The 14,967-nt window shown below is 55.7% G+C and overlaps 4 protein-coding genes across 4 annotated transcripts; 2 read left to right on the top strand and 2 right to left on the bottom strand.

The window, feature by feature from the left end:
- Positions 1-1,470: 1,470 nt before the first annotated feature.
- Positions 1,471-3,006, top strand: BO80DRAFT_347438 (uncharacterized protein; the record flags this gene model as incomplete). The annotated part of the gene is made up of 3 exons (XM_025715421.1): positions 1,471-1,695; positions 1,759-1,866; positions 1,927-3,006. The coding sequence occupies 3 exons, from the start codon at positions 1,471-1,473 to the stop codon at positions 3,004-3,006; spliced, it is 1,413 nt and encodes a 470-aa protein (XP_025578673.1).
- A 1,642-nt stretch (positions 3,007-4,648) lies between these two features.
- BO80DRAFT_422192 (40S ribosomal protein eS24) lies at positions 4,649-5,642 on the bottom strand. Its single transcript, XM_025718764.1, has 3 exons — positions 5,475-5,642; positions 4,968-5,215; positions 4,649-4,903 (listed from the first exon to the last, which is right to left on the bottom strand). The coding sequence occupies exons 1-3, from the start codon at positions 5,549-5,551 to the stop codon at positions 4,827-4,829; spliced, it is 402 nt and encodes a 133-aa protein (XP_025578672.1). The 5' UTR covers positions 5,552-5,642; the 3' UTR covers positions 4,649-4,826.
- A 292-nt stretch (positions 5,643-5,934) lies between these two features.
- BO80DRAFT_399660 (protein-lysine N-methyltransferase) lies at positions 5,935-7,481 on the top strand (the record flags this gene model as incomplete). Its single annotated transcript, XM_025717477.1, has 4 exons — positions 5,935-6,162; positions 6,245-6,820; positions 7,058-7,193; positions 7,305-7,481. 4 exons carry the CDS (start codon positions 5,935-5,937, stop codon positions 7,442-7,444), a joined length of 1,080 nt encoding a protein of 359 aa, XP_025578671.1. The 3' UTR covers positions 7,445-7,481.
- A 329-nt stretch (positions 7,482-7,810) lies between these two features.
- On the bottom strand, positions 7,811-14,243 carry BO80DRAFT_347621 (uncharacterized protein; the record flags this gene model as incomplete). The annotated part of the gene is made up of 8 exons (XM_025715431.1): positions 7,811-9,895; positions 10,495-10,701; positions 11,859-11,970; positions 12,024-12,543; positions 12,596-12,842; positions 12,900-13,030; positions 13,089-13,315; positions 13,366-14,243. The coding sequence occupies 8 exons, from the start codon at positions 14,241-14,243 to the stop codon at positions 7,811-7,813; spliced, it is 4,407 nt and encodes a 1,468-aa protein (XP_025578670.1).
- Positions 14,244-14,967: the final 724 nt, after the last annotated feature.

The following is a 14,967-nucleotide window of genomic DNA, read 5'->3' as shown; positions in this document are numbered from 1 at the left end:
CTGAAGATCCAGCCCCAGCCCGGTGACCTGGACACAATCCAAGGGCAGTCCGTATACACCAGGGCCAGTCTCTGATCCGGTCTTGGCTGCTCAGCCACATTGATGATTTGCTGGGACTGGAAGGATCTAATCGAGCCAAGCGGCTGTCAGGATCTCTTGTGCTGGGAACCTGGACACCAAGCTTTCCAAGTCATTGGTGCCCACTCATTGGACCTGAGGCGAGGCCGTTTGCACGAAGGTTCTTGGTCATCTCTTGGTCATAAAGCCGGCGTCTCCTTACCTTGACAAGGACTCCCGATATCTGGAGTGGCTCGTGGCCCTGGGGGTCGTCGATCTGATTCAAAAAGGCATGCCGTCTGTCAAAAGTACTAGCCAAGTTTAGACCGCAGGGGGAAAAGAGGTTTGTTTGATGCCAGTGGAGGTAGCCAATAGGGTTTGTATACCGACCATTGTCCTATCATGGGCAAACATGCACACGTTCACTGTAGGGTAGGCGGGCGCATCTGGGAGGCCTCCTGCAAACGTAGCCGGCGGCTGTCTGCTCCACGACCGCTTAATTCGTGCAATTGACTTGGTCCGTTGCTACAGACGCCGTCTCGTCCATGAGCCCCGGATGTCATCATCACCACCACCACCGCCATCATCATCATCATCATCATCATCATCATCATCATCATCATCATCATCATCCAGAGCCCGGCGTGGCGGACGATGAGCACCAGTGGAGGGCCCCTTTGACGGCGATTGGATGAAACAAGGCAGAGAGATCTTTGACCGTCCCAGCGACGACTGATTAGGCCTTGCGGTGGTGCCTATCAAATCATGTCAACCGGTGCAACGTTACTTTTGTGAAACCGAACCTCTAAAAGGGCCGGGGTATTTTCGCCAGCCTGGCCTGCCATCCGCATGCTTTGGGGGATTTCCATCCTCCAGTTGCCCTTTCTTTTCTTTCCTTTTCTTTTCTTTTCTTGAAGCAGATGCAACACGGAAAATTGCAGGATTCTGACCTGGTACCACCAGGGCCAGAAGAGTAAGGTATCAAACTAGCCACCCACCTCGAATGGGGAAATGGGGAGCTGGAGAAATGCTCCCGGTGAGGTGATGATCGCTCTCTGCACTCTGCAGCGGTATCATCCCAGAACCCAACAGCACTGGCCCTCCCCAAAATAAAAATATTCCCAGAAACAAAATTCAAGGGGAAAAAAAAAAAGAATAACAGGGCCAGGCCTTCTGTCAAAACGACGACGCACCACTGACACATGGACTTAAATCTGGCCTTGCTTCCGGCCAAAGCCCCCTCATCCTTCCCGGTTCCTTTCTCAATACTCGATGGTAGACGGAACATGCTGGTCACCTCCATCCCTGCTCCACTGCCCTTTTTATGCTCCCAGACCACCTTTGAGAAGGCCTCTTTTTCCCCTTTCCTAGACTTTGTCTTGACTCTCTCCGAGACTTGCCATACGGAACATCATGTATTCCTCCGCACCCATTGATCAACCAATGGCTCAACCCATATACACCCCCGACGAGATCGGCTTCGATGCACCGTCCAAACGAGAAGCCCTATCAATGCCCCCCTTGGTACGCAATGAGTCCCATTACGACATGGTCGATAGGAGCACCGGTTGCATGAGCCCTAGCACCGAGCTAGACGGCAAGAATCGGCACTCCACGAGGCGTCGGATCCAGGTTGCAGTGAGTCTGCCTTTTCAGGTTCAGAAAAACTTGCACTCTGAAACAGATGCTGATATCACCTAGTGTAATCGGTGCCGTAAACGAAAGATTAAGTGTAGCGGCGATCCCGGCGATGGACAGGGCTGCTCCAATTGCCGCACAGCGGGATTCGCGAGCTGTCAGTTCTTAAGAGTATGTATTGCATCACCGCCCGATCTCTTGCAATAGACACAGCCCGCTGATAGCCTCCAGGTGAACTCATCCATAATGCAGACGAAAGTCGGTGGGTGGGCTTGCCCTTCGGCCACTGCTACAATGTCATCTCACAGACCGGGCTTGTATGTACCCTCTATGACTCCAAAGGTAGGGGGAGCTTCAATGACGGCCCCTCCTACCTCTCGCATGGTATCCTTCACGCGGACGGCCAACTATGCCGGTGGTATAGAGTCAGCCCATTCACCGAGTACATACCACCGGTTCCCACTCAGCATCGACCCCCCGGTCCACTACGAAGACGATGCCTCGGCGTACGCTGTCCCATCTTCAGCGTATACGATGCCCGGTTTTGCCCCGAATGTGTTTATGGATTTCTACCCGTGGAATCCGAAGGCTTGGCATAGCGTTCCTGTTGGCAGGACTCCCACTGGACCAGTTTTCTCAGACAGCGATGCTGAGGCTGCCTTGGGTCCCCCAGGGGTTTTCAACCCTACTCAATCGACCGAAGGCCCGCCCATCGTACCCACCATGGGCTTTTCTGCGGCGGAAGGGCAAGGGGAGAATCGGACGCTCTCCAACCTTGGTCGGAACCAGGCCCAGATGGGGCTGGGTGCCTTCACCACACCCGAAGCAGCCCTCTCTGGGCTTCCCCATGACGGTAGAATGGGCAGCTGGACCCCCAAGGGGGCCTTCCTGAACCATGGCAATATGCCGAATCCGCACGGAGGATGCAGAAGCGGTCTCCTCAACCGGTCCAAACCGACAGCTGAAAGCCTCTATGGGTTGTTGCCATCCAGTGGCCCGTCGTCGCCTTTAGTTCCCACTACGATGGATGCGATTGATGCGGGCGATGGGCAACCGTCGAGGACATTCTCGCATAGCCACCTTCCTGATTACGGCTCCGACACATATGTTTATAGTAGCAGTGAGAGACGAGACAAAGGACACTCCAAAGCCGACGGGTTAGAACCCCTGCTAATGAATGGGCTTACCTACTCGCGCCCTCACTTTTTGGCGCCCCATTCCAGTCCTCCGTTGGTTCCCACCTCAGCGTTCCGATCGACCACGGACATGCATCACGCTGCCATCCCGTCTTTGGGCTCAAGTGAGTACTAGGGATCCAGGTGTCCGTGCATCTCGAGGACTTCAGGGTAGATATCTAGTCGATAGCTCACGAGCTATCTATAGCCGTTAAGCGCCTTGGCAGCGCCGATCCTACGAGACCACCAACACCAGACAGAGAGAAACCAACACCACCGCCTGCAGGAAGGCAGGACGAGAGGGAAGCAAAAACAAAAAAAAGGTCATCAGAGTCCCGGGCTCTGATCCTTTGTGACATTACATCTACATACACCAATACGGAGGAAGATACAATCGGACACTACTAATATCAGGGTTGGTTGGCTGCGTCATTTTAAGGCTGGTCGGTAGTTTCTTTGTTTTGCGGCGGCGTGCTGATCTTGATTGTTCCGACGGTTTCATTATTTGCTGGGCGAGGGCGGACGCCGTTGTTATCACTTGTCATCTCACTACTACTCTTACTCCCATGCCCTGTTTTAATTACCATTCTTCCTGTTCTTTTTTCTTTTTCTGATTTCCTTGTTCATCTGGCGGCCTAATGATTACTGGCCCGACCTAATGTGAGATCTAGTCCTCGTACTAAATATACCTCCATTTGTGGGAGTCAATTCAGCACTGTATTGCATCCCGATAGTACGGAGTATATTCCTAGCATTGCAAACATCACCCCATCCATCCATCCACACTCCGTACGATACATACATACCCATCCTCCAATTCCCTCCGCAAACTTACCAGACCGGAGATAGCCCGAGTATTTCAATCAAACCGGTAAACATATCCCCTTCCCTAGTAGTTTCCTCTGTCAAACCACCACCACCACCCCCAACAAACAAACAAGCTCAGTCCACTAAAACCACACCCAACCCCCACAACCCGCCAAGCCGTTACATAGTACATACTAGTACATACCGCCTCCATCGTAATGCTACACACGACCTCCCAAGACATCTAAGTATATTGGATGGAACAGGGTGGGTGGTACATACCTGTTCCCGGTGCCTGGGCCCCGGTCGTCGGAATGGTCTCTGCTTGGTGAGGGAAGGTACATTTACTTGGTTGTTTTGGTTGGGTGGAGTGACGGATTTGGTATTGTATATGTTGTGGATGGTATGGTATATAGGATATGTATTGGTGGTGGTGGTAGGGATACAGGTAGGGCAAGTTGGGAGGTTCATCGGGAACTATGTATATTGAATACGATATATTACGGGTGACGGGGAAGAATACTAGGTAAGGGATCGGGGACTGGAGTGTGGAGTGTGATTGTGGACTGTGCACTGGGGATCAGATAATAGAGGATCAAAGGAGATGGATGGCTGGCTGGGCGGCAGTGCATTGTATTAAGGGCGGCGATATAGGGTGCGTGAATAAAGAAACGATGGTTGGTGTTGGGTGGATCTGATTGGTTGAAAGGTCTGGCCGGTCCGGTCTGGGGGCGGGAGGGTTAAAGGCTCTAAACCACGGCAAACGATCAAATGAAACAGAAAAGGAATTTATTTTGATTTTAATGTCCATCCGAATCTCCCCGGCGCGCGCGAAGAACAGCCCAATGATCTCCAAGTCTGATTTGATATTGAATTTTTCCCTGTCATCGAAAGTCATGGGGGTCATGATATGAGAAATGGCGGTGGCCGCCCCATACGGTAGAAAACAATGAGAAAACGCCCTCCATTCACACCCCCGTTCCTCATATCCAGCAGGGAATCCATCCTTTTCTTGATCGTCTTCAGCCCCGGGCCGCGGCGTCCGTCTTCGTCGTCCGAGTAGTAAGGTATCCGATGATCCGAAAGTGAATTCGAATCCAGCAACGACCCCCCTCTTCAACCGCACGGAAATCCATCGAAACGATCCGCTTAGTCCTTGTTCTTCTTGGGGCCCTTGACCTTGGCGACACCGCGGAACTTCTTGGAGCGGTTCTTCCGTTGCTTGCCTGTGGGACAGTGTGAGTATTATTATTCCATTGCCTGGACCATCATGAGCGGTGGTCGACCTACGCTGCTGTCTGCTGGGCTTCTCGATCTTGTCGGCAGCACCGATGCGGACCAGACGGTAGTGAGGCTCGAACTTCTTCAGGGCCTCCTGGGAGTCGTAGATGAGAGCGAAGCCAGTGCTCTTACCACCACCGTACTGAGTGCGGAAACCGAAGACGGAGACCTGGTCCTTGTTGGACTTGTACAGGTCGGCGAGCTTGTCGCGGAGCTCGTCCTTGGAGACGTTGGCGCGGTTGGGGTGGAGGACATCCCTATTCACAGAAACATCATCAGCATGCCATTTTTTCCTCCCTTCCCTCTCGCTGGCGGCCTCTGATATTTATTTTCTTTTTGGATGTCCAATATTGATATATTGACCATAACAGATGGGAACTGCGTCTGCCAAAAATATCTTTCCTTATTCAACCGGACTGATCTTGTCCATTCCCTCCTCTTCCACAAATTATCCCCTTCCTTGGTGTATCCTCTTCGGCCGCCAGCTCGATGTGGTGATGATGATAGGGAGCTTACACGACCATCTGCTTGCGAGCAAGCAGGGGGTTGCGGATGAACTTGCGAGTCCGCAGGGTAACGGGAGCGTCGGCCATGGTTGCAGGTGCAGTTGACAGCGAAAATCTGCGTGCGACAGGGAGATGCTGAAGGGCAGATGGGGGCGCGGGTTGTCGAAGTCGCTGTCAGTCGTTGGCGGGCTCGAGATGCGCTCGATTCAATTTTGGCTTCGTTTCGTTGTGCAGTCGCTGTGGGCTCGGCTAGGGGCATGCTAACCATACCCGGCTAGCGGATTACCGTATATGGGTAGTTGCTGACTCATTTCCGCTAGTCTCTATCCAGCTAGGGGCCACGCGCATAGTGCTGAGTAATCGCTCACATCTAGTTAACTAACTATACCCGTAATGATCCCACTTACTCCGATCTATACTCCGCAGTTCACTTGGATCTCCAGTCTATCTATACGATTGGCAGAATCAACATGTCCCTCCCACTCCTCACAGCCCAATACTACCAACAATTAGAGCCCCCCCTTCTCACCCTTCCCGATGACCGTACCCTTCTCGACCCCACCACCCAAGAAACCATCTACCGCACGCTCTTCGCCGAACCCAGCTCCAGACCCCTCCCCCCACCAGCATATCGCACGCGCGTTCTCAAACGACTCATCACGAGACTAGAATCCCTACTCTCCAACCCCGAGGAGGATGTACGCTGAACCCTACCAGTATGCACTGCATACCCATCTCCATCTCCCCAACCCAATTTGAAAACTAACCCCCCCCCACCAGGAAATCTCCGACAACCTACTAGAGACTTACAGCACACTCCTCTGCACCCCCAAGCCATCCTCAATTGAACAAGCCCAACAATTGACCTATATCACTTACACCGCGCCAACACTCACCGGCAATCAAGTTGAAGGATGTGAAGTACCAGAAGCAAGAACAATCCTCACTTCCGAATCCCGCAATGCGATCCTCACCGCGGGCACCACCGGCCACCGGACATGGGAAGCCGCGCTCCACCTAGCTACATATCTCTCCGCTACACCGGAAGGAACGGCACATATTGCTGGGAAACGGGTATTAGAGCTAGGCGCGGGGACGGGTCTAGTGTCGATGCTCTGTGCGAAGTATCTCGAGGCGGAAATGGTGGTTGCGACGGATCGGGAGGTGGGGCTGATGCGGCAGATTGAGGATTGTGCGGAGCGGAATCAACTGGAGAAGGAGAAGTTTAGAGGGAGGATTTGTGAGTGGGGAAGGGATTTGGAGACTTGTCCCCAGAATGAGGACGATGATGGTGAGGCAAAGGACGACTGGATGACGGGAAAGGTGGAGTTTGATGTTGCCCTCGGGGCGGATTTGGTACGTTTCCTCCTCACTCCCTTTCACATCTCATTTCATTCTTTTTTCGATTGAGTCTCGTCGGGTCTGGCTGGCCAAAGGTTGGGTTTCATTACCTCTTTGGGGTTGAGTTTCCCGACCTGATGGTTACGTCGTGGTGTGTCGCGGCTGTGTCACACCCACTTCATGTTTCTCTGTCCACCCACATCCCTCTCCAACCCCGCAGGCCACATAGGTCCCGAACTGACCAACCACCAGATCTACGACGTCGACCTCGTCCCTCTGCTCGTCCAGACCGTCAAAGACCTCTTTGAGAACTACCGCGTCAAGGAATTCCTCATCTCCGCAACATTACGCAATGAACATACCTTCGGCACGTTTTTGAAGGCTTGTGGTGCGTTTCATTCCCTTCTTCCTTCTAACCGAACTCTGTCGTTTATCCCCCGGCCTTAGACCTATGTCTGAACTGGGAATATGTCTTCTAACGAGTCTATGATATATACAGAGGATCAACGTCTAACCGTAGAACGTATCCCGTTTGAATCGCCCGCGGAATCAGAGCAGACGGGCTTCTTTCATTCGACGATGATTCCGATCCGGACGTATCGGATCTCGTACCCTGATTCTACTTCTGCTTCTTCATAGACATGAATCTCCTTTAATGAAAAAAGTAAATGATCGCTTCTAAGATAGTGTTGGGTAATCGGACATCGCTCATGGGTATCATAATCTATCTATCGGAACGCCTCTAGGAAGGGGAAACAATAAGAAAGAATGAAGCAAAGAAAGGACAGAAAAGAGAGAACACCTCCACAGCCTGGCCACCAAAGCCAGACACACACAGATAGAAAAATCCAATAGCAAAGAATGTATGCATGCGATGATGCCGAATCACGCTCATTAAGAGTCCCAGTATAAGGTAGGGTAAGCAGGTAGTATCGACATCGAAAGAAGGGATATATGATAGCATCCATGATCAACAAGATACTCTCTAGATTAAAAACCATAAGGCTAGTGGGCGTCAGCGAGACTCTCCCGGAGTAAGCCCTCATCCACTTGCTCGGCATGAATCGACACTGGCACTCGCGACGTCGGGCGGAAGCCCATAATCGGCCCCTTCTGGTTCACTCCCGGGTGCCGAAAACGCAAAGGAGCGCCCAGCTCAGGCCAATGTTTGCTCTTCTTCGAGCCGGCGGATGAGGGCCGGGGAGCGGGCGTGTCAGAGACTGTGGCAGGCGTCTCCTCGGCGATGGGTTCGTTCGACGAGATCGGGGCCGTGCCCCAGTGTCCGCGTACCCAGCCGCCGACGCGCCGACCCAGGGAGAGTTTGCGGGAGTGGGCTGTGCCTTCAGGGTCGTTCTCAACCAGGGTCTGGCTTCTGCTGCCCGCCACCGACGCAAGGAGCGTTTGCGGGCATTGGTCGGATACCATGGCGGGCTCCCGGTCCGCAGTGACGATGCTCGTCGAGATAACCGGGGGCGTGGAGAAAAAGTCGGCGCTGGACGACATGATCCGGCGGGGAATGCGAACCGGGACGGCACCGGAGTGCAGGTCGCTCAGTCGCGAGGGGCGACGGCTGGGAGTATGGATGTCCATGCCGGCCACGGAGAAGAGGCTTTCATGGGAGGCACTGCGGCGTGGAGCGCGGTACGGCGAGGAGAAGACGCGCTCTGGCACTGCAGGAGATGCCGCCCGTTCGGACTCGGTATCGTGCATGGATCGAGCATCCTCCCTCTCCTCCGGAATAACAGACTGCAGGGCAGCTCTGCCACCATACTCGACACTGTTTCGGCGTTGAAAGTAGTCGTGAATTATGTCATCGTCGCTGCCAGCAGCCAAGCCATCCCCCTCCAACGTGCGATACGCCGCGTCAACGTGCGTCTTTTTGAACCGGCCACTCCGCAGCGGCGACGAGAAGACTGTGCTGTCCGGGCTCGTCGGCTGGGAGGAGTCAAAGCCGCGGTCCACCCGGTCAAAGATCGATGAGGGTTGATATGCCGACTGGGGAGAGCTCGCCATCGAATCCGACACCGGGGACTGCATGGACCAACGGTGAGGAGCCGTGGGAGGAATCGAGACGGAGGTTTGCGATAGTATCGTGGATGCGGAAGAAGTCGAGGATTCAGAGCGGTGATTGGCCTTGCGAGCGAGCGGCGTCCCCGAGGCCGAGTGCAGAACCGCAGCACTGCCGAGGGAGCGTCTCTTTTTAGAGCGACGGAAGAGCGAGCCCCGCTCCTTCTTGGGCCCGGCCGGAGCCGTTGGCGAGTGATAGTGGTGATGGATGTGAAGCTCCTGGGACGCCCGGCGCGACTCCTTCGACTCCAGTTCCTGACTCAGAGTCGTAGCCGGCCGGGTCTCCTGGCCCTCGGACGCCAACGGTTGGTGCGACAGAATCTGATCCCGCAGATTCTCGACCTCCTGGTTGGAGCTCTCCAGCATCTCCCGCAGCTCCATGATGCCCATCTGCAGGTTGGCGTTGTCCTGCAGGATATCACGGACGAAGCGGGAGACCACCGTCGCACCGCCGCGATTGCGCCCCAGCTCGTGGGCAGCGGCCGCGCCCTTCAATCGACCGGCCGCGCCATCGAGCTCTCGTTCCACCGTCCTCCGCCGCTCCATGCGTTGGACCAGCTCCGCATGTCGGTCCCGTTCCTCCCGGGCTTCCTTTTCGATGCGATCCACCTGGTCGTGCAGGTCACGCAAGGTGCACTCGGCCTGCTTCCAGCGCTGGACGGCCGACTTGGAGTCCTCCTGGGCGGACTGCAGACGCTCCTGCAACTTAGATTGTTCGACTTCCATCTGCGCCAATTGCGCTTCGAGGTCGGCGGCGCGGGCCGCGGATAGGGAGAGTTTGCGCAGCTCCGCCTCGGTGCTCTCGAGGCGGGCGGCGAGCGACTTGGAATGCGAGTCGGAATCGGCGACGGCCCTATTGAGGCCTTCGAGTTGTTCTAAGAGGCCGCGGTTCTCTTCGATGATGCGGGCATTCTCGGCCTGGACCTCCCGCTTTTCCCGTTCTAGATTTTCGATACTGACGAGTAACCGATGGCGGTCCTCTTCGGCCTCGGCCATGTAGGATTCATGACGGTGGAGTAGGGCCTGGAGAGCAAAGGTTAGCGAGGACGAGCTGGCGGTGGCTGCCGCCATGGCAGCTTTATCTGGGAAGGCAGTCATGACGGACAAAAACGCAATGGGAGAGAACCGGGGACGCCAGCTGGGATGAGGCCATGAGGAAGATTGCGAGCGACCGATCGCCGTCTGTCTGGTCTTTTCTCTCTCCCAGATTCAAAAGCGAAGATCAAATTCCACGGGTGGATACAGCGACCAAACAGAGTCAACAAGGCCCTCCATCCAACGAGGGCAAGTATGTGCGGAAATAAAAAAAAGTATGTACAAAAGGCCGGAGTATGTGGGCAGGAAGGATATAGATAGATCGATCGGCACAACGCAACCCAAGGCAACGCAAACGAGAGCCGTATGGGCAGACCCGGGGGACCAGGCAAGCCAGCCAAGATCCCTGGCAGTCATACTTAAGGGAAATAAGAGGCAGGTTGTACGACTCCCCCCCCCCGCCGCCTGGCCATGCTGACGTCGACGAACCAACAAGCGAGCGAAGTTTAAAAATCCACCGGCGGAAACGGACAGGGCAGGGGACAGGGCCGCCAAAGCGACGGAAAAAGCAGGCGACAACAACGTACCTGGCCCAGCCTCGCGGCGGTTGCCAAATCCTTCTCGAGCCCCTCGAGGGCGACATGATTATGGTGCAGGAATGCGCAATCGTCACGGCCACAGCAGCAGCGGAGGGCGAGGGGGGAGACCGAGTCGGAGGCGGCCGAGTGGGAGGGAATGCAGGGCAGGCGACTAGCGGCCGGTGGGTGAGGAGGATGGGATGGGGAGCTAGAGCTCTGATCGGAATCCATGGCTGGTCGGAGCAGCAGGAGCAGCGGCAGCGGCAGCAGCAGGAGGAGACGGAGGAGACGGAGGGTGAGTTGGCACCCCTTGATCGGAGCGATGAGCTGGACTGGAGACGCCAGTTCATCGAGGTGAGAGATTAAATCGGGGGGGGAGGCGAGTGGAGATGGTCTTAGTTGCAAAGAGTCGAGAGAGAGTTCGGAATAGTTGCGTTTCCTGCTAAAAGTAGATGAGAGACAGAGCCAGCAACAAAACCACCGCAGCCACCACCACCACCACCAAACAACACCATCTGGGTGGAAAAAGGCCCGGCGAGGGAGAGTAGAACAAGCGTCGGTCAACCACGGAATGATCCGCCAGGCCCTCGCAGGAGGAAGCAGTTTCGTCATCGTTCAATCCCCAAAGGCGGCAAGGCAATCGGGGGCTGTGGATTGGTGGAGCCCTCGGGGCTTTGTTACCACCCGGGCCTCCGTTACCGTACGGACATTAATCAATACCACATTGGCATGGGAAATAATCCCCCTGCATGGCTGCATTTCTGCATTCGATACCGTTCAGGCAAGCCTCATCCATCCATGATAAGAATTAGTATGGCTCCAGTCTCCTGGCTCCACCCCTCACTTGCATCCGATCGCCCAATGATTCGCAGCAGGAACCACTGCCTAGTTTGTGACCACTGACAAGTGACAACTGACAAGGTGACGACCTGGTCGGTGCCTGATGGGGCCGAGGGGCCCATGTTGCTGTCACTCTCGCCCAACCTCTTTCTCAGAAGTCCGATCAACCAGAGCCAGTTAGCCTGCAGCTGTCATGCCGTGTTGCCGGAGGCTACATGGGCTCCATCGTTAATGACAGGGGTTCGGAGTGGAACGGTGTATGTCATTCGCTTTCCTACGTTCCTACCAGATAGTAGTAGTATGTCCCTACAGCGGCCCCCCCCCCTCCCCGGCAGGCTCGCCTGCTCTCTGTCGCTTTCTGTTGCGCGCGCGCTCCCTTAGTATCTCCAGGCCGGAGGCGCCCGTTCAGAACCCAGCAGCAACCCATACACGCGAAGAAGGTGCAGTCTTCAGATGCCAGATGTAATCACACGTAATCCCGCAACAACCCAGGGCCTATCCATCCCCGCTCAAAGCAGAAAGTCATTGCGCACATTAATAAACGCCCCAGCGCCGCCCTCTTCGCTGATCTCATTCACCAGCACCTCGGTCTGCTGGTACAGCCGCTCCAGGGCCGCCGATGACGACTTGCCCAGTGACACTGTCCTTGTCAGCCAACCCGGCCCCCGTGCAACCCCCCAGGAGGAAGAGAAAAAGACATACCGAGAATGGCCGAGTTCAACTCTTCCGCTACCGCAATCCGCCCCGCAGGGTCCAGGTAGTGCCCATGCACTGACCGTCTCGCGTCCGGGTACGCCACCAGCGAGAAGATATCATCCAGCATCTTTCGGTCCCCACCTCGCTCCTCCGGGGGATAATCCAAGAACAACTGCTGCCCGTACTGCACCGCCTCCGTAAGCAGCTCGTTAGACCGCGCCGTCGTCTCCGGTTCCTCCATGTCCATGCCATCCGCCTCATACCCGTCCCCTTCTTGGAGTTGCTCATCCAACTCCATCTCTTGGTCGAACACCGCGCTGCTGTCTGACAGCCCGTTGGCGGCTTTGCCTCGCTTCGTGGCCGACGCCGACAGCTCGTTGCAGCGACGCATCATCTCTAGGAACTTGCGGCATCGTAGTTTGAAGTGGATCAGGGGATAGGTCTGCAGCACGTTCGCGTAGTAAGCATTAGTATACTTGAGCGCCTTGTCGATGTCTCCTTCCAGGATGGCCGCTCGGATCTCTGCCCGCCAATCAGTACGGCTATAGCGCATGAACTAAGGGGTCAGTCATACTCTGCCGATTGATCGCTTCGACATCCTCCTCAACCTCGTACTTCTTCAAGGGCGCCTGCCGACCATTCTCCAGCGCGGATGACTCGGCCGCCACTTCTTCGGCAAACGCTCGAGCGGTCTCCACATAGCCATCGTGGGCCAGAAATTGCGCCACCAACTCCTGGAGCAGGGCAGATTCATCCAACGGCGGTTGGAGATTGGCCGTGCTGGTCAGGCTAATCTCGGAATGGATCAATGACTTCTCTCTCTGCCAAGCAACCATTAGCTAAATTCTTCCACCACGTATGAATTCCTCGTAAGCTACCTTGACCATGTCGTCAATGTCGAACATGAACGGCTGCTGGCCAAAGTTCACGGCCAGATGCACTGGCGGCTGTTTCTTCATGCCCACCGACGGGTAGACCTTCAGGTTCCGTAGTTCCCGAAACGCATTCCCTGGGGTTGGTTAGCTCGGGGGTCCGAGAGGGCATTCACGGTAGCAGCGAAGTGGTACCTTGGAACACGCCATTTTTGGTGAAGAAAGCACATCCCGTGGAGAAATTCACACCACATCCCACGGTATCACCAGCCCCAAAGGTCGGCCCGTATTGTCGTCCCTGCCCTTGGCTTTCTCCAAAGAAGGACTTGCCATCATCACCGTGATAAGCCCAGGATTCCTGCTCCCATCCTGGTAGTCGTTCGACTGAAGCTTTCTTGCTCGAGAATCCGATTCCGATCATCCTGATACTATAAGCATCGCTATGAAGCCTGGGGACGAGCCCGTCACTTACCCCTCTCTGGGCTTGGATATGATGGTGATCTCGAAGTAGTAGATGCCGCACTGCGGGGGCATGGGGTTATCCGCCCGGACGGCGGCAGCCTCCTGATCATGCTTGTTGGCCGGCCCGGTGTACCGAACCTCCAGCCCTCCGTTCGTGAGCTCCAGGCCCGAATACTTGTCGTCCTCATTCCATCGGGAGGGCAGCGGAAGCAAATGTTCGTCATCGCCGGCGGGTTCCCTTTCTATGATATCATAGGTCATCCCGCGATGGGAGGGCGCAATCCGGGGCAGGCTGGCCTGGCTGGAGGAGGTGGAGATGGGATTCGACGTGGTCGAGGGGCCGGCCCCATCGCGGTGGGCTGCAAGCTTGGCCCGACGGGCGGCATCGAGGCGGGAGACATAGCGGGAGTTGCGGAGATAGGATGGGGTGAAGTAGGGCGTGGCCGAGTCGGCCAAGGGACCGGGGCTATGGGAGAAGGGATCGAACCGAGCGAGGTTGGCGAACTTGCGGGAGTAGGGGGGGAGAGAATCGCCGGGGGACGGCCTCCAGGGCGAGTTCATTTGCATCTCGGCATCCACGGCGACGGAGGGCCTCAGCAGGCGGGCGTCGGGAGCAAAGGGCGGCGGGGGATAAGAGGCGGTGGAGTAGGAGGGGGTCAGATGCGAGAAAGGGCTGTGGGGGACGGTGGGGGGCGAGAGGGCGGCTGTTCCAGACAGAACCGAAGCATAGGAGGAACGACGAGGGATGGAAGAGATACTGGGAGGGTTGGAGTAGTAAGTGGTGGAAGAAGTGGAGGTGGTGGAAGTGGAAGTGGAAGTGGAAGTGGAAGTGGTGAGGAGAGCAGCTCGAGAAGCTCCACCGGATGGGGGAAAGGATGCGTCAGTCATAGTTGGTTGGATACGACTAACTACTTGCTGCGGCGTTCTGGTCAGCGGGTCCCCATGCGCCTCCCTCTCCAGCTCGATTGCAACTTACTTTGGAACCCTAGATTCACGATTGGGAATCCTCCTTGGGACCTTGATTTTTATTCCTTGGGGTTGTCGTCTCCTCCCCGAGACACCCGTCGTTCTTTGTGGTTCTGCTGCCGTTGCTGCTGCTGTTGCTGCTGGACTTGGGGGATTGCCGTGACCGGATGCAGTGGAGCAACACCACGGATCTAGAACTCAAGGTCGATGACCCGACAGCAAAGAGAAGAGTTGATGAGAGAACCCCCGCGAGCACATCAACCAAGTAAGTTGAGCTCAGATAAACAAAGATGAGATCCAACCCATCCGTGAATTTAATCCCACCCGTCAACACAAAGCAACGGGAATGCTGAAGCACAAGAGGGAAGGACGTAGAGAGTGAAGGACGGCACGACACCTCGCGTGACCGGAACAAACGACAGTATGACAGGCAAGGCAAGGCAAGGCATGGCGGATGGCCTGACCGAGAAAACTGCGGGGAAAACCAACCAGACCAGATCGGAGCTGAAGGCTCTCTCTCTCTCTCTTGCTGCTTCTAGCTCTAGCCTTCTAGGCAAGAGGTCGGAGTAGAGAATGAGGGGAACGGCAAGCTTCCCCTCCCTTCGTCCCCATCCTTGCATCCATTCCAGCAGAAGGAATGACATTG

This window comes from Aspergillus ibericus (genome assembly GCF_003184845.1).
Source record: "Aspergillus ibericus CBS 121593 unplaced genomic scaffold BO80scaffold_6, whole genome shotgun sequence".
Lineage (NCBI taxonomy): Eukaryota > Fungi > Ascomycota > Eurotiomycetes > Eurotiales > Aspergillaceae > Aspergillus > Aspergillus ibericus.
Note: the sequence above shows the minus strand (reverse complement) of the source record. Positions and strands in the feature narration are given on the sequence as shown.

Coding starts and splice junctions, on each gene's coding strand:
- BO80DRAFT_422192 (XM_025718764.1), bottom strand. CDS start 5,551: ATGGCCGACGCTCCCGTTACCCTGCGGACTCGCAAGTTCATCCGCAAC. Junction 5,216..5,474: donor GCTCGCAAGCAGATGGTCGT/GTAAGCTCCCTA, acceptor TTCTGTGAATAG/GGATGTCCTCCACCCCAACC. Junction 4,904..4,967: donor GAAGCCCAGCAGACAGCAGC/GTAGGTCGACCA, acceptor ACTGTCCCACAG/GCAAGCAACGGAAGAACCGC.